Source organism: Rhea americana, unplaced genomic scaffold (assembly GCF_003343005.1).
Source record: "Rhea americana isolate MKP2758 unplaced genomic scaffold, rheAme1 scaffold_1, whole genome shotgun sequence".
In the NCBI taxonomy this organism is placed as follows: Eukaryota; Metazoa; Chordata; class Aves; order Rheiformes; family Rheidae; genus Rhea; species Rhea americana.
In genome coordinates, this window is record NW_028185038.1 from 16,424,223 (window position 1) to 16,441,933 (window position 17,711).

Sequence of the window (17,711 nt, forward strand, 5' to 3'; positions counted from 1 at the left end):
AATATACATTAAATAAATAAACAGCGCTTTGCTATCAAAAAAAAATCATAAAAAAATAAATTCAAGTATCACAAAGGAAAATAGAACAAGAAAAAAAAAACAAAAAAAAAATCATTGGTGTGGTTCAACAAGTCCCCTCTCACCACCCGCCTCGGCTGTGGCATCACTGCCCGCTCCTTGGCTCTGTTTACCCGAAATCCGRCTGGCAGCGAGTTTCCCAGGCAGCAGGAGAGCAGCCCAGCTGGCCCAGTGCCCCCCACTGCCCCACAGCACGAGGGCACTGTTTCACCGCTCAGAGCCCAATTTCCTTCTTGTTTGAAGAACCAAAAGATTACAAATTTGCCTTTCCCCCCTCACCCCTTCCCTGGGGGAGAGGGGAAGACATTTCAGGTCATTAGGGTTTTTTTGTTGGTGGTGGTTGATATTTATATATATATATATATATATTTATATATAGGTATATATAAAACGTGTATATACACACACACAAATACACGCAAAAAAAAAGTCTGCAGAATTACATGTTTACAGGATCAAACATGGGGCAGCCGGACGTCACATGCTCGTATTTGCCACCTTATCTTTTCGTGGCAGGAGGAGAWAGAGGGAACTCCCCAGGAAACGGGCTGGGGAAGCAAGGGACTCGTCCTCCCAAAACGAGCTCATCTTAAATTCAGGGGAGGGGAGGAAGCAAAAGGGTAGGTGTTAAATGCACTAAATGCACACAGCACACCCAGAGGAGCCTGCCTTTAAGGCAGCTATGAGGAAAGAAAGGAAAAGCAGAAAAAAAAAAAGTCATTTTTTTCATCTGTACAGGAGGCACTGTGGTTCCCCTTTTCGGAAAAGGAGAAGGGGGGAAAGAAAAAGCCCTAAAAAGGAAAAAAAAATAAAAAACAAAAATCAGTGTCCACAGACTTTTGCACAAAACGGTAGTGGTTGATTGGCATTTTTAACTTCATGTCTTGTGGCCTGGGATAGACCATGGGGAAAGGAAAGGAAAGGAAAGCTCCCCCCCCCGGGAGCGGGTTATCGCGGTAGCTAACCCCGACGACGCTCGGCAGCTYGCCCCGCGCGCCGCTGCAACCTGGCGGCTCAGCTTCCCAGCCCCAAATAAGAGGCGGTGGCCAGGCTCCCCCGTTCAAAGGACAAGACTTGGGGGGGGGAGAAACAAAACAGAAGAAAATGAAATAGTTATGCTCCTGCCACAAATAAAGTGCAAAAACTAAGCGCTTTCTACATGTACTCATATACACGCGTGCGCGAGCGTACATCGTAAAGCCAAAAAGCCATTGATAAGTGTATCTCACTGTGGCGTTTTCCAGCCACACATGAACTTCTGCACCCTAGCAAGACCTCTGGTCGCCTCCAAGAGACTTGCACATCTGCAGAACACAGCCAGCTTAGCGTGTCCTGCAAAGACACTGGGGTCCAAACCACCTCCAAACCTCCTTTCCCCCCCACCTCTTTTTTTTTGGTTAAAAGTAGCAGTTTTTGCCTTGAAGGACTTCATGCAATGGCCTGTTGCCCTCTTTGCGTGCATCTCGCGTGCTCGGTGAGACCAGACGTGTGCATGTGACAGGCTGCAGCATGAAGGACAGCAGCACAGTGCGTTAGGGGCCTTCATGAAAAAATAATAATACCACCAGTAGTAGTAGTAATAACAATAATAATAATAATAATAATAGAAAAAAAATTAAAAGCCCCTTTGTCCCCCCCAACCCCATCTCTCTGCTAACCCCATATCATTCATGTATATACACTCCACCACAAGATGGATCAGTACCAATCATCTATACAAAAGTAGATTAAAAAAAAATTGCCTACGCATGAAAATTAAATCTGGAAACCTCCCGTGCACGAGAAGCACTTTACAGCTTGCTACGACAGACCAGCGCGCCGGAGAGGARAGCGGCACAGAGCCGCAGCCTCCGGATTCGGGGTGGTGAAACCACCTTTGCCCCAGGGGCTCCTCCTCCTCCTCCTCCCAGTTGCTCGGTGGTGTCCCTGCTCGATGGAGCGGCTCGCAGGTGAACAGGTTCGGGGGTGGAAGCAGCCGCAGGCCGAGGAGAGCGGATTACAAGCAAGCTGCAGAAATGACGATGGGATAGGAGCCGGCGTCGCTGGTGGGCTCAGGACCGCGCCGACCGAGTCACGACGGCTTCTGAGAGTTGTTCATGTTCTGCAAAGGAGACAAGAGGAGACGGGTTGGACATTGCACGTGGCAACACGGACACCCCCCAGCTCGGCTGGGGACGCGGCCACGTCTTTCCGCATGCAAAAAAAGAAGTGTGGGGGCGGGAGACAGAAAGCCACAACACAGGGCACTACAAAGCATCCACCATGGAGGGAGAGGACATCATCCACTGGAGGAGAAAGACGAGGGAGTTTGACCACCTCCTCTGTTGGCCCCCTGTGCACCGCCTGAGTTTAACTGCCAGGCATGGATTTGGCACATCCCAAACTCCAAAAACCTGAGCTAAAAGTCAAGGCCCCCAGTTATGCTGGGAAAAGAAGTCACCATCTGCCCACCCTTGACCACGCCCCAATGACATCCTTTGATGCCCTGCACCTACAGCTGTATAAAAAAAAAAAAACCCACCCGCTGCAGAGACCCCCAGCACCCCTCCACTACAGGCATTAGGGCACCCACACAGGACATTCGCTAATGCATGGCAAAGCTGCAAGCCTTGAAGACCACAAAAAACAGAGACAACAAGCTAAAAAGCAAGCCAGCACCACCACAGAGAGCAGTGGTCAGAAGGGGAGCATCCATTAGAGGAGAAGGCCAAGGAGTCATTGCAACAGGGATATTTTCTGATTCACAAAGCTACAGGAAAGAGGGGGTTGAAAAAGAGGCAGGAAAGGGTTAGGAAGGTTTCTCAACACTATATATATTCATATATATACACACACACACACTTTTTTAAAAGCTACCTAAATTGCCTCTTACAAGCAAGAGGAATTGCAGCTGGACCCACAACACAAGCTACGAGGCAGAGGGCTGAACTGCTCTGTGTTATCTACAGCGACAGGGTTAGGAAAGCCACATGCACCACAACCATTTACCTTGGAAATATTAGTAAAGAGAAAACTTTGAGAAAATGACAAACGGGCCGTCTTTAAGCATGAAAAGTGAAGGGGAGAAAAAGGGAAGGGGAGGAGGAGGAGAAACTGTAAATTGGACCGTTGTTAAAAAGCACGCCTTGGATCGCAGACCAAGCACAAGGACAAGAAACCATCTCGCTGGTCAATCCCGTGGCCCAGCTGTGCTCGGCCATCAGCTCCCCAAGGGCTTGAGCCCACAGCCAGGAGGACTTTCAGGTGTTCCCAGGCTCTRCAGGGGTTTCACTGGCCCTGTGGCAGCCCACAGGTGGGGACAGGGGGCTTGTGCCACACCAGCCGTGTTCGCACCAGGACCCTCGCCGCCAGCAAAGCCAATGCAGAGGAACTGTGGATGTCAGCGCAGCTTTCACACTRCCGTAGATGCAAATCAGGAAGGGAGGTAACTTGTACCTCCCTAAACCCTCTTTGGTTTAAGGGATCCTCCTCTTGGCTCCCTCAAAAGCAGTCTCTAAATCCAGCACTAGGTGGGTTGAAGCAGGCCCCCAGCAGCTGGAGATTTTAACTCGCTCCTCCAGGCCTACACCTGGGATACATAGCCATCATCGCCTGGTCCGGCAGAGCTCTTTGCTACCAAACCATCACACAAGTACCTCCCAAAGGCTGCAAAATCAACAACAGAGAGTGCACTTTTGGTGCCCCAGAAAGTACTGAGGCACACAGTGCTTTTTATTACAGCACAGACAGGAAAAAAGGTGGAGGTAGGGATGGATAAAGACAAAAATACCTTCAAGGCAACCCAAGACGACCAAACACTTCATCATGAGTTTTGGCACCTATGAGCAGCATGGGGAGGAGAGCAGGCGTGCATGCYATGCTGAGCAGCTCAACCTCTGCATTCACCAGGTAGCAGCAGGTTGCATTTCCCCAATGTATCTGTGAGCAAAGCTAAGTCTGATATTTCTAACCTCCCTTTTCCCCAAAGGATTTACTCTAAAAGGGAAGAAATGTGAGGTTCATCAGCTGTTACGTGCAAGCAGTATTGAATTCTGACCCAGCTGGTTAACAGCAAATCTCCCCCACTTCAGCCCACAAAATGAAACAGGATAGGCATGCACATAGGCTGCTGCAAAGCAGTCTAGGGAAGGCAAACTGGCCCCGACACACTGCCCCATCCTCAGCTCAACCCCAGCACACTGCTGACAACCAGCCAGTGCCTATTAGCTTCCTTCATAGTCTGTCACCAAACCAGGAAAAGAAAGAGGGGAGGGGAAGAAAAAAAAAATAGAACACCCACACATACCACACTGTGGCCTTTGAGAAGACATTTGAGCACAGCTTCCAAGCACTGCTGCTCTCAACTCAATGATGTAGCACAAACAAAGTCAGACAGCTCCACCTTTAACCAGTTGTCCTGTTCCTACTTCCCAAGGATTTATCAGCACTGATCCAAGCTGCTGAAGCCTTGACTGTTCCTAACTTGTGCATTAAATGCTCAAGGCTTCTTGCCTCCTGGCTAGAGCTACAGGAGCACAATGTCATTTTGTCCAGTCTGCCCAAGCCACCTCAGACTATTCCCCAAATCCAGTTTGGGGAAACTACAGGTGTAAGGACTCAGGGTCAGCCCAACTCTAAAAACATGCTCCTGCTCCCACGCAGGCAATGAAACCCTACCAGGCACTGAAATAAAAGCAAATAAAAGGGTTATATGCAACCAGGAGCCCACCGGAAAGACAGACAACCTGGATCCATCACCTACATTAAAGTGCTGTGCAGAGGAAATAGCTCAATGAAAATCCACTAGCATCTCCCAGGCACTGCCTGACAAGGAAGAAGGTAGGAAATTTAGACAGTGTCAGTAGAGGGCAGGTGACAACTTGCYTGATTTCCCAACACAACCAGGATGTTTTAATCAAGCCAGAATACAGGTCGGATAAAACAGCATCCATAGTCTCATCTTCACCTTTCCTAACGCATATCCAAATTCCACTCACACACAGACATATTAACTCAAAAACCATGCCCCAGCTCAGTTTCACAGCAACAACAAAATGATCAGTGGAATGGCAAGAGATATAGAAAGTGGATGGGAGGGGGATAAGATGCAAGAAGGTACTTACAGGCATGCCTTCCCTAGTAAAGGCTGTAAAGAGACAGAGAGAATGGAAAGAGAGGTGTCAGTAATGCAGCGCAAGAAGGGCAAAGGACATTTGATGTCCACAAGGGGCACCTGAGCAGAGCGCGTTTCCAAAACCTAAGCCAGTGGAGGGTTAGTTAGAAGACTCCACCAGCCCAAGCAGAGCCTCCCAAAGCCGAGACACAAACAAGCTGCCCCRTTTAGAACTAACCAGGATGGAAATGTTAATGCAAGACTGCCACCAAGCAGAGCAGGCAATGCTCAACACAGGTTGGAGGAGCTCTAAGGAATGCAGCATCCTTCCTAACCTCCACAGGGGCCTGGCCAAGGAAGGGGCAAGAGGACACCAGACAACACRGACAACAGGGCACTTGAAGAATTGACAGGCGAGACAGGAAGATCCAAAAAGCAGCTAGTGGGAAGGGCAGCATGGCGACAGCATTCCTATACACCTAGAGCTGCTCAGAAGGCCTTTAGAGGTGTCATCCCAGCTCCTCAGCCAGGAGAGGGAAGGGTGCTTTGTTCCTGGAGAAATGGGCATCAAGCAAGGTTTGGGCCACAACTCTTCAAAAATGGTCAGAAGAGGAGAGGACATACAGGCAGATCCTGCAAGGAGCAGCTGGCTCCCACCAGGCTGGGTGGCCAACCTAGAGTTAGTCAAATCCATTCGGCCTAAAAGGCAGGTACCACAGCAGCTGCACCCAGGGCCACAGGAGGTGACAGGGCTCCCCATGCCCAGCACTATCAAAGACTGCTGTTGCTCATTTTTGGTTCATTTTGCCTAGTGCTCCAGGAAGGAGCAGAGATCTGCAGGCAAAGATGGGCCCTGGTGGCTCCGTGAGGGAAGCACAAGAACATCTGCTTTATTGTGATACCTAGGACTACACYGGGGGCTGAGCAGAGCCAGGGCAAATCTTTTGGTCTCGTCTGCTCCCAGGAGCAGTTCCTCAGGGACTGACACCCCAGAGGTCAGATGGGGGATGCAGAGGCACCCTTTTAGATAATGTAGTTGATTCAGCCCAGATCTTTGGGGCTTTGTGATGTTCTCCAAATCAAAATTCACTGGGTGCTCCTGAAGCCAACCCAGTGTGGGGGGACAGCAGCCATGGGATGATTAATACATCTCAAACAGCAGCACAGATGGAGACAAAGTGAGAGCCGTTCCCCAGATTCAGGAGCGACAGAAGGAAGACGACAAACAATAAACGACAAGAACAACAACAAAAAGAGTTCAACTAACTTGTCCCGGCAGCTGCGAGGGCACTTCCTGAGGAACACAGCCTGGCAGGGCGGAAGAAACAGCCACATGCTCCTCAAAGCTGTTGATGCGAGGTTTTTTGGTGGGCTCTGGGCTTGCTAGAGGGGTAACGCTATTACGTCTCATGAGCGGGTTAGGTCCCTTCTTTGCTTCCTAAATTAGAGTGAGACAAAGAAAAATAAATAAATAAATAAAAAATAAAGAAAAGGGAAGAAGGCGACAGTTAAAGAAGCAGGTGTTTTTTTTTTCTTTTTGGTTGTTTTCTTTTTAAAGCAGCCTCTACTTTTCCCCCCACAATCGCTGTTGACATGCAAAGGGCAACTTGGATGCATTGAAAGGCTTTGGATACCCCCAAAAAAAATTTGATGAAAAAGTTCAAGAACACAGCGTGATTTCCCAAGAAGGGGAGGGGAAAATAAGGCCCTGCACTCCAAATGAGATGAATTTTCTCCTCTCCTGAGCCTATGCCCACAAAAAAATTAAATATACTTTATTAAAAAAACATAATAGTGGTAAAAGGCCATGACCTGAGCACGACAGAGACACTAGAGCAAGATGTGCCCATCAGTCTCCTCCTCCAAGCTGTTCTCTCTGACTCAGGGAGAGGTGTGAAAGCAAGAATAGGAAAGATGAGCCAGCCTGGGCTAGCAAGAAGGACTCAGGAAATCAGACCGAGTAGCCAGTGAGGATTGGTACCACAAGAATCTTGAATTCAAGCGATGGGGGATGGAGGAGCAGTGCCTTCAAAGCCAAGCAGAGGAATCAAAGCTCCATCCTAACTGCACCGCATGGGTCTCTTGGAAGTAGTCCAAGGCCCAGATGCCAGGAGGAAGGATTGGCTTCCTCCACAGGGAAAGAGAGGCAGCTGAGATGCTACTGCCTGCTGAGGTCAGCAAGCAAAGAAAAGAAGTTGCCCCAAAAGGGGACAGGTCTGACCATCCACCACCCACCAGCTGGGCACATGTCAATACCGCACACAAACCAAAAGGGCACAGCACCTCATCCCTGCTGCATCTTGGCCCAAGGGACACCAGCCCCCCCAGTGTGGCCTCTGGAGCCAGGTGCCTTCCTCTGCTCCCAACACTCCTTCCTGCAGCAGTGCTGTGTCCTCCCAGCCCAACCACCACACAGGTGTTCCCCTGCTCTGGCCTCAGACCCTGTGGTAGTCACACAAAGTGCATTGACTCTGTGTTACAGGGCGTTTCATCCCCTTCCTCTGCACCATGCAAGCACAAGGGATCTCCTTCCACCAGCATCTACTGGCCCAGCATAYCTACCCCTGCGGCAACCATGCAAAACCATGGGTGAGCGAAAAAAAACAAGAAGGCAGAAATAGCTCAGCAAACTGCTGGCCCTGAACACTGCTAATCTACTGGGAGAGCTTGGAGAAGTCACCTTCTTCATCCATGGCTCCAATCTCACTCAGAAGAATGAATGACTGTACAGGCAAAATACAAAGACCAAGAAGGACCTTTCCATGGGATATAGGCCAGCTTTAATCTGGGCAAACGTACCAGCAAGCAGGCACATGCAACAGTCCTCTTTCCCTTTGCAAGGGAACCGCAGATGGGCAAGAACCCATCTGATGCTCCAGTTCTCCAGTGGCACTTTTGAGCCTCTAGCTAAGCAGTTCTCGCCATGGCCACCCCCCAGAGTCCTTGCTGCTGTGTGACCATAGGAGAAAGAAGGTAGACCAAAGTATGGCTTTGAGGAAAAGCAACACTCACCTCTGACCGTTCCCTATGGGTGTTCACTGCTTCAACATTCAGAAAGATGGATTCCACCCGGCAGCCTGCAGAAGGGAACATACGGAGACAGAGAGGGCATCAACAACTCAGCAGTCACCAGATGCTATGAGATGCTCAAAACCAGATATCTGACCATCTCCCAGAGGCAGCCTGGATTCAGATATGAAGTGCAAGTCAAGTACCTCAACATGTCAAGGAGAAATGCCACTCACCATAGGCTACCGGAGTCAGCTTCAACACTGTGTGAAGGGGACATTTCAGGTAGGGCATTTCATCTGCAGAGAAAGCAAAGCAGATAGGTTATCCTACGCCCTCTCCAACAGGTGACTCAAACACCTTGCTCCTCAGCACCTGTGGCTACCCTGTACGAAGAGATGCACACTCCAGACCCTGCACAGACATGCACACATCTCATCTCCTCCAAGCCGTATCACCTACCCAGGCAGGAGAATGTTCTCATTGGTGGGTAAAGGGAGCTCACCTGCACTCTTGTCGAGGAAGTAAGCCAGGAGACAGCGCATAACAGCCTGGTGACAGATCACAAGGACATTCTCTTGTCTCTCCAGCTCCATGATGACTGGCTCTAGACGCTGCACTAGATCTTGGTAAGACTGAGAGAAAAGGGCAGGGAGATGGACATCAGGAAAATGAGGACCTTACAAGAAATGGTCATTGTCCTTGTCCATCAAATTTATGCTTCTACCTAAACCAATGTAATTATTGCTAAAAATGAACAAAATTCAAAGCCTCAATTTTGGACCATTCTGGAATGTAGCTATTTCTTATAGCCAAGGGATAAAGAAGCTCTTCATGTCTGAACCACAGTTGCAAAGAGTCTATTAAGGTAGGCAATAGCTACATCAAGGCTTCAGACATTCTCTCTCCATGGCCTTGAAATCTGACAGGTTTATAAGTTCTGAAAGGTCTGAAGCATTCTGGAGATAAAGCATTTTAAAGGGCTAAATTCATGAAGAACCAAGATAGGTATCCAAAAGAAACCATAGATGTCCAGAGTCAGCATTAGACGTCCTCAGACTTTCTCCTGCTGGGCCTACTGTCACTAGGATGTCTCCAAACATTAATTTTTCTCAAATATCTATATACATAGCTTTTAATTCAGGGATTAAAAGCATAGTACAACCTAAGATATCATCCAGAACTGACACCAATTAACACCTCATTGATTCACACCTCAAAGGCAAATCATGATCCTCATGTCAGGAACAAATGGATCCATTAACCCTCAGCAAATGACACAGACAGCAGGTCTAGAAATCACTTCTCTAAAGCAACACAGCACGTGGAATGCACCAGAAACCTCCAAACGCCCCAACAAATTTTCTATGAAGTAAGTGGGACAGTTTGTTAAATGATACGTTCTTTAATGAGATCTTTCCCTACCATGATCTTACATGAGCTGAAAGCAGAAGGCAAATGAGAGCCCTGACCCTTCTGGACTCTGGTTTCTGAAAGCACCTGTTTCTCCTCTACTGCCCTAATCTGAATGTATAGAACAATGTGAAAACAAAAATGCTGGTTTTTAAGTCAAAGTTACATTTCCAAGGGTCTCCTTTCAGACTTACCTCCCCAGAAGGATAGCGGTAATAGTATTTATCCTGATCACGTAAAACAAATTCCTCCAGATACTGCTCCTTGATCTCTTCATATGTCATTTCTTCACATACACCCTGCCAGGATAGGACATCCATGAGGTTACTGATCGCGTTCAGATCAACTGGTGCCGATCCACCCAGCATTCAACCCTTCTCCCAAACAAACTGCCTTTAACCCCCTCAGTACTCAGCAAYATAGCAGTACCAAGCAGAAATCATAACCAACATCTTAAGAGTATCTGTATAAGGTAGAGCTAAGACAAGAAGCCAAATTGCASATACTAGAGAAGAAAGTGTTCTCTTCCCCTTTCCTTAAACTCTCCCCAAGTAAGAGATTTAGGCAAAAATGAAAAGACCAGTGCTATCACCCCTTCTACCAACCCCCAATCAGCATGATCTGGCTGTTCCTATTACAATCAAGGTTGCTTACAGCGTCTATTTCATTGAGTGCCTTCCACTGCTCGTAAGGCAGCTGGAGAGCTTCTGCCGTTTGTATTGTCCTCTTTAGTTGGCTGGTCCAGATTTTGAGATCCTTTAGGTTCTGCTCCTCAACAAACTTGTTCAGTGCCAATGCAAACTGTGGGACACGAAGAAGAGGTTGATTCCTAAACCACAACTTCCCACAGAGCCTTCCTCCCTCCTTCCTAATAAGCGTTTCCTTCTCCAGCTCCTCTTACACTTTTGAAGCCAGATGTATTGGCTTCATGCTGTGAGGTGCATAGTGGCATCATACACATGGATCYTCAAGGGCCACATACATCATCTCACTGTTGCCTGTCAATTGGGATTAAAGTGTTTGCATTATACTAAAATCAGCTGAATTCAGGACAAATTCTGGTTGATTGGGTCAGAGATAGATTCCTTGGTTTTGYGACATGTCCTACTGCTGCATTTCCCAGAAGCAGCGGGAGACAGTTTTTCCAGATGTACTGGAGTAATGCTTGTCAGCTTGTTCGACCAGGTAATAGACTGATGAGAATCTGACCATTCAACAAAGAATGCACTGCTTGCATGAGCCTAACTTACTAATTAAAGTAAATTGAGGCAGTTTTGAAGATCATGGAAAGCAGAGGGATGAAAAGCGAGGGCTAAGTGTCCATGAAAGTTGTGATGAGGCCCTGGTCAGCCAGTAAAAGTAGATCTCCATAACAGCTAAAAGCTCATRAGGAATGACTGCCAGGGTAGGAGAYYRGAGAATGGCAGAGGACAAGGTCATCACCTCAAGCCATGAAGCAGCTGCACCAGGATCAAGAAATAGCACCACAACTTGGACTCTTATGCTGACTCTTATGGAAGATCCTAGACCTCTTGTAGTCATAGCTTTGTCATAAACAGAGCTAATCTGATTTATCCTGTAGTTTTTGATAATAGTCATATCTCAGATAACTTCATCTTTGTCACTCTATTTGGGCTTCAAAATGGTACGGGAAGTCAAAATAATTATTCAGTTTTCCTGGAGCAGCTCCCTTGCCCATCTTCTTGAAGAACTGATTTGTGAGCAATCTGAAAGCATCATTTGAGCAGGCTAGCCCTACTGAAGAGTAGTGTAGTCCTCAGTGGGCGTGCAACACGGCTGCAGCGCATCCCACACTGCCTATCCTAGATCTGAACCAATGTCTGGATCTAAACTCAAGCAGTGAAGATACCCCTGCCCTTCTCTCCTGGGGAGGTCTGCAGCCCAACCTTTGTCAGCCCCACCTACATGCAGGCACATAGTCAATGTGAAGAGCTGAAGCATCTTGGTCTGAGCCCAGGCTCAAGCCTAAATTTAGCCAGCCCTGTAGGCAACCCCCGAGCACTGTAGATGGCCTCAAAGATGCTCTTTGCATCTCCTGCAGCCAAATCTCTCCTACAGCCTAATCTCTCCCACAAGCCATAGGGAAATAGTTCRTCCTCCCTTACCTTTTTGCCCCTGTTAGAAAGCCCCGAGTCACCTCCAATCTTCCCCTTGAGGTTGAACTCGCTCTCACCATGCCGACAGAGATAAATGGTGCGAGGCTGGACATGGATGTTCATTAAGTAGTAAACAATCCTGCTCTGGATGTGATCCTGAACCCTGTTGACCAGGAACCGCCGGCCAACATCAATGACTTTGATGAGAGAAAGTTCCCTAGGGAAAGCACACCAAGAGTTAGGGAGATGTGAGAGGAAAAAGCAGAAAGCGGGAAACACCATCCTCAAAAAACAACGTTGTGAGATACCTCAGTCAATATAATCACCCAGCTAGAAAGATTTCTGTGAACAGTTTTTAACAGGTAGCCAAGAGGTAATGGCAGTTCATGGAGGGCTAAGTAACATCAGTGCAATTGCCACTTCTTGCAGCAGTAAAGGAGATTTAATAAGCCTAGTAGGGAGTTAGTTCCATCCCAGGATGGAGCAGCATCATCCACACAGGGCACACAAGTTAAAACAAGAATTTCTGGGCCCAGAAGGCCCTGGGAAGATTTGGATGCCCAACTCCTTGGCATAGGGCTGGGAAAAACAGTATAGTGCTTTCAAGTCTCAGAGAAAGAAGCCTGAATTTACAGTGAGATTTGGCTCAGACATTATTCAAATACGTGACTGTGCTTGAATAGGAAGTGAAATGTAGCTCCATATTTCATTGCTGCTTTCTTGGGAAACAAAAGGCCTTCAAAGTCAGCTTGTTTGGAAGTCAGCAAAAGTTTCTTACCGATCATAGTCATCCGGGTCAAGTGGCTGGTAGCTGGCCTGGTAACAATTGATTCTTTTCATAAAGTCCTCCATGGCATCGGTCGAATTACAATCCCGGTAATCAGGGCTGGACAACTTCACTTCCTGCAGCAGGGGAGAAAGCACACCGAAAGGAGCCGTCAGGAAAGTTTCCAAAACGGACAGAGAAGACTGTCGCCCCGTCTGCAGCTCACAACAATCCTCCTACGCAAATATCAGGTTTCAAATCACGCCAAGTCTCGGCTGTCACCTGGGCCTCTTCACCTCRTTTATAGTGAGGTGGAGAAGAAGCAAACTAGACCCAAAGCTAAGCACAAGATGAGCAGACCTGGTATAAGTCATTGCATTTCTGGTATAGAGAGTGGAAAGTRCATGATTTTAGAAAAGACATTTGTCCTCAGCTTTGTGAGCAAATACAGCTCCCAGGAGTTACAGGGCAACCTGGCGGTGCCTCAGTTTCCCATCTGAGGTAGCAGGATAACAGCATTTGACCTCCTTCCGTGGATGATTTGCTTCAAGATAACTGGGGTGAAAGATGCTAGAAGCGAGCAATACAGATATCTAGAATCTTCCTGGATGAAGCTCTGCCTGTGTATTTTCTGCACTGATGCTACCACCATTCAGTTGCAGTGCTTTGTGAAGCAGAAGCCTACATAAAGGCTAGTAGTTCATTCTCTCCCCCTTCAAGCACTAGTTTCTATCAAAGAAAGGGATCTTGCAAAAATCCAGCTTTGGGATGTTTTAGAGAAAGGGGTGGGGGAGGGGGAAGATATATCAAACTGAGCATTTTATTAGTATCAGGAAGAGGATTTTGTATGCAGACTTACAGTAAGCTGGTAGCTTGCCATGGGGCATCAGCTACCAGCAAGAGCAAATGCCATGATTTCACCCYCTACCCTGGGTGCCCATGGTGGAGCCTGTGGGGCAGGAATAAACCCCAACAAAATGATCTCACAGGCTTTGGAGATCTTGCAATGCATTCCTAGACAGTGTAAAAACAACTCGAAGTTCAGACATACAACCGGAAATAAGGCTAGAWCACAGCCCAGTGGAGAAAAGGACTTCCATTACAGTTAATTATAACTAAATAGACTAATTAGCTTCTCTCTGCCCTAGCCAAATCTACCGGGCAAAGGGGCATTGCTGATGGTGGGAGATCAAAGATCCAGCATCTCCCAAAGGAACCTGCAAAGCAGTGTTTTATGTTGCTTTCCCAGTCAAGTTTTCAGCTAGTGGCGAGAAACCTCTAAGCTTGGCTGCTGTTCTTCTCCAAGCAGACCCCAAATACATTTTGAAACACTATGTGGCTGACAACACTAAGTCTGACTACTCTCCGATGGGCTTTAAACCCCCAAACCACACTCATCWCTTCCAAAAACTGGGAGTTTGTGGTCACTGAAGCCTACTTCATGAGAATGCATTTCTCCCCTCAATGTTAAGTTACATGTCAACATGTAACTTGAAAAGGAGAATGGGACAGTGCTGGCAAAAGGCTAAGACAATTTTTGGATTCATTACATCCAGGTRGCTGGCCCTGGGTCAAGGGAGATAAGAGTTCCTCTCTCATTCCAGGAGAAATAAATCAGAAAAAGACAAAAACCTCCTAACCCCTCAACTGACTGGCTCTGGTACAGGCCAAGGGGGAGGGAAATAAATAAATAAATAGAAACCACACTATATAAAAGTTTTTTTAAGAAGATGTTTCCACACTTACCATAACATTGGTAGCTACCACAGTGGGATCGTTGCAGACTGACTCAATGAAGAACACCTACAAAGCAAAGTAAAACCCACCTGAAGGCCAGAAACAAGGTTTACAGCATTCAGGCAGCTCCTCACTCAATCCGGGCTCAACCCACAGAGCTCACCCTCAGCCCCACTCCCTTCCCCYTTCTTCTCTGAGGCTTTAGACCGGGAAGGAAGGAAGCATTTTACATCTGTGATCAATCCAACTGGGAAACCGCACTCCCTCTTACACAGGAGCATCACGAGGACATTATGTTACAGAGAAAAAGTTAGGTCAACAATATGTTAAGGGGAACTATGCAGTACCAGGGGCAGCCTAATGGTACCAACCTTGAATCCATTTTCTTTGGCAAAGTTTAAGATCATCCCTCKCCTCTCTCGTGTTGTATTGGTAGCATCAAAAACCTTTAGAAACACATATATTTGGTTTAACATTTAAGAATGCTGCGTTTCCCACCAATCCCTTCCTCAACCTAAATCCAAGTGGATCAGCAGATATTTTGCAAGAGCCAAGCTCACACAATTCACAGTTCTCTCTCTCATTAAGGGCATCAAGGAACTCACGGGAACTGCATCTCCTCGGGARCATCCCGTCTCGCTCAAATGGGCCAGAGGGCTCAGAAGTTACTGGGGAGACCAGCAGGCAAATGTGATGGCTTGAAAGTGCCTTCCATTGAAACCCAGCCCCAAAATACAGGGGGGATAACCAACAGACACACTAAAATAGTCCCTGAGGAATGGATGGGAGGCACTAGAGCATTTGCTGATTACAATGCTCAGCTTCAAAAGAAGGAAACATTTTGATATATGGGGGTATATACAGGGGATACACTGAATGAAAAAAAAAAGGAATTAAAAAAAACTTTTTTTGAGCTCACGCAAGATCCACAGCTTCAATTTTGGGTTTAAAGCAAAATGCACCCATGATGTCAACAGTGCAAGATGAGGGTGCAAAAGGCCCAGGCAACCCCTTTTTCTCCAGGTAGCATAGCTGGAGTAGCATAAACTGTGCAGGAACCAGGAATTCCTTTACAATCAAATACAGCAAAGGGTTTCTCCAAACTCACCGCAATCTGGCCAGCCTCCTCRGTCAGGTACAGCTTGACATCTCGCAAGGCAGCTAGGGCACATTGCCTGCAAAAGAGAGGCGACAGTCGCGTGTTCCTGATATCCTTTGAGATGCTCGCGTCTGCCAGCACGCAGACCTTTCCCACGCCCCCTCCCCTCCTTTCGGTCCCCCTTCCCAAGCAGGACGATGTCCTCAGCTTGCCTAAAAACTGTGAGCTGAGCAYGCCAAATCCATAGGACCGAGCGGGCGAAGCCTCAGCGGCGATCAGGCCCTCGCTGGGTGGCCAGGGAGGTCTCAGCTCCAGTCTTTCCGTCTGGCATGTCCCAGGGGGAAACCCACTCTGGCCTCAGGCTTCACCACCCGTTTGGGCACCAGGCAGCCGCAGCACCCGCTTTTACCTCCTGACTTTCATGGCCTCCTCGTTGTCAGGGCGGAAGAAGTCGTAGGAGCTGTAATGCTTCACTGCCTCGCGGCGATATTCTCCCACATTGAAAACTGCACGGGAAAGGCAAAGACCATCAAAGCCAAGAAGAAGCATCAGCTGGGTTCAGCCAGCTCCCACCACGGGAGGGAGGCAGGCAGCTGGGAATCCCCACCTCCCCTTGTCATGCATAGAGAGTGCCAGCCCTGCAAACCTCGCTGGTCCCCTGCCCATGGCCCAGAGCAACACCCTGGAGAGGGTTGCTCTTCAGGTCAGAGCCCAAGCATGGAGGAGGGCGGCACAGCTTAATTTTCAGCTATGACTGCTCCCATGGATGAAGCTYTCCAGCTGTTCACTGAGCAGAGACATCCTTGGAGCAAAAGGCCGTCCCTTGGTCTCCATGTGAAGGAGCAACATCTACTGCAGCAGATGGGACTTAATGACATGGACACCTTTACCAGGGTGATCTTTGAAAAGTCTCCTATGGCTGCACCACCCTAAAGAACTCCAAAGGCCTCACCTTTCGTAGGGACACCAATCCAGTTGAGGTAGCGAGTCAACTTCTTGGAGATGTAGGTCTTCCCACGGGCTGGGAGGCCAACCATCACTATCACRGTGGGTGAATTGGCAAGCTGTGGCCCACAGGCTACAAGAAAGAAGAGAAAACAACACAAATAAGCATTAATCTGCCAGTTYATCTTGTGTCAATCCCACGAAGCACTTGCTTTAATCCAGTTCCTTGGCAGCTAGAGGAAAATCAAGTGTTCCTCATGCACCACCTTCTCCCCAGTGCCTCAGCTTCCTACAAGCCTGGACAACTGAACCAGTGAACCTATCGACTCATTTTTGCAATGAGAGATACTAAATGAACATGTAGGAGCAGGGATGGATAGCAGCTGGCTCCATGGCCACCTAGCAGTGAGGCAGAACAGCCATGCTGAYCCAAATTCACCCAGGTGCCACCAAGGTCAGAGATGGAAGCCACAGACTGACAGCTAAGACAAAACCAGGATATCCTAATGGCTGAAACATGAGAAAAGGAYTAAGTAACCTCCAAGAACCTCTACACCTCAGTTTTCTAACTTGAGAAATCAAGGTAAATGCAACCTATTCTCATAGTTTTGCCAATTTTATGAAAACTGAAAGGATGACCAAGGATTTGGTAGAGTTCTCAGTTTTCACTGGATTTAAACACAGAAACCCTTGCAGCAMAAACTGAGAAAGGTTTGCCCGAGGATGCTGCTGACTGATGTGACCTTGCGGATGCTGATCCYTTCCTTGGCAGGGTTCATGAAGGCTCAGGAAGATCTCAGCCAAAGCAGGTCTTGGCGACACCGTTTCCCGTCCAAAGACTTTCCCGACAGCCCAGCACACAGGGATGGCAGGTGCCCAAGTGGAGCCGGTGCCTGGCGAGCACTCACCCCAGTGGCTACGGCAACGCGGCCACCCACGGACCCAAGCGGCAGCACCCACCAAGGCTTCGGGTGGCAGCACGGGGAGATCGGGCTAACCAGCACCCAGGGAGCCCACTTCAATAACACAGGCCTTGTTCACATTTTCCCCTCGCTCTTACAGCCTACATAATTTCATCCAGCCTCACGGAGCCTCCCTGATCATTGTAGGTTGGTTTGGTGGAGAGAATAAATTAAAACAAAAAAAAGAGACCAAAAACACCCCCACAAAAATCCCCCCGAAAAGCAAACAAAAAAACCCAAAGATTTCGGACGTGGCCACTGTGCTAAAACAAACAAACAAAAAAAAACCCAAACACATAGGCCTGCACTGCCCTACAAGACTGAGATAACCCTCAGAGAGCAATCTCCAAAAAACCTCTGCTAGCTTTCAAGCTAATGCACAAGCAAATACAACCAACCGCTTTCCTGAAGACATACAGGGTCATAACACTATTAGTGAGCTGCAGAAGCAAGAACATTTAAAAGCAGATATATACAAGTGACTTATCTCTCT

General features: G+C 48.0%; 1 protein-coding gene across 4 annotated transcripts in view; it reads right to left on the minus strand.

The window, feature by feature from the left end:
• Window positions 1–6: 6 nt before the first annotated feature.
• The window catches only part of PFKFB3 (6-phosphofructo-2-kinase/fructose-2,6-biphosphatase 3), a 45,185-nt gene continuing 27,480 nt past the window's right edge, over window positions 7–17,711 (minus strand). For 2 of the 4 annotated variants that reach the window (XM_085299598.1, XM_085299591.1), the window contains exons 2-15: window positions 16,264–16,389; window positions 15,721–15,817; window positions 15,321–15,387; window positions 14,584–14,658; window positions 14,222–14,278; window positions 12,488–12,612; window positions 11,719–11,926; window positions 10,247–10,393; window positions 9,787–9,891; window positions 8,685–8,814; window positions 8,416–8,478; window positions 8,183–8,247; window positions 6,438–6,608; window positions 7–2,179 (exon numbers count right to left, since the gene is read on the minus strand). In XM_085299598.1, coding sequence (XP_085155724.1) covers window positions 2,150–2,179; window positions 6,438–6,608; window positions 8,183–8,247; window positions 8,416–8,478; window positions 8,685–8,814; window positions 9,787–9,891; window positions 10,247–10,393; window positions 11,719–11,926; window positions 12,488–12,612; window positions 14,222–14,278; window positions 14,584–14,658; window positions 15,321–15,387; window positions 15,721–15,817; window positions 16,264–16,389 — 1,466 coding nt within the window. In that variant the 3' untranslated portion in view covers window positions 7–2,149. Of the gene's footprint in view, window positions 2,180–2,979; window positions 3,118–5,180; window positions 5,204–6,437; window positions 6,609–8,182; window positions 8,248–8,415; window positions 8,479–8,684; window positions 8,815–9,786; window positions 9,892–10,246; window positions 10,394–11,718; window positions 11,927–12,487; window positions 12,613–14,221; window positions 14,279–14,583; window positions 14,659–15,320; window positions 15,388–15,720; window positions 15,818–16,263; window positions 16,390–17,711 lie in introns of those variants that run through there. The other 2 variants (XM_085299615.1, XM_085299606.1) reach the window with 2 other exon arrangements.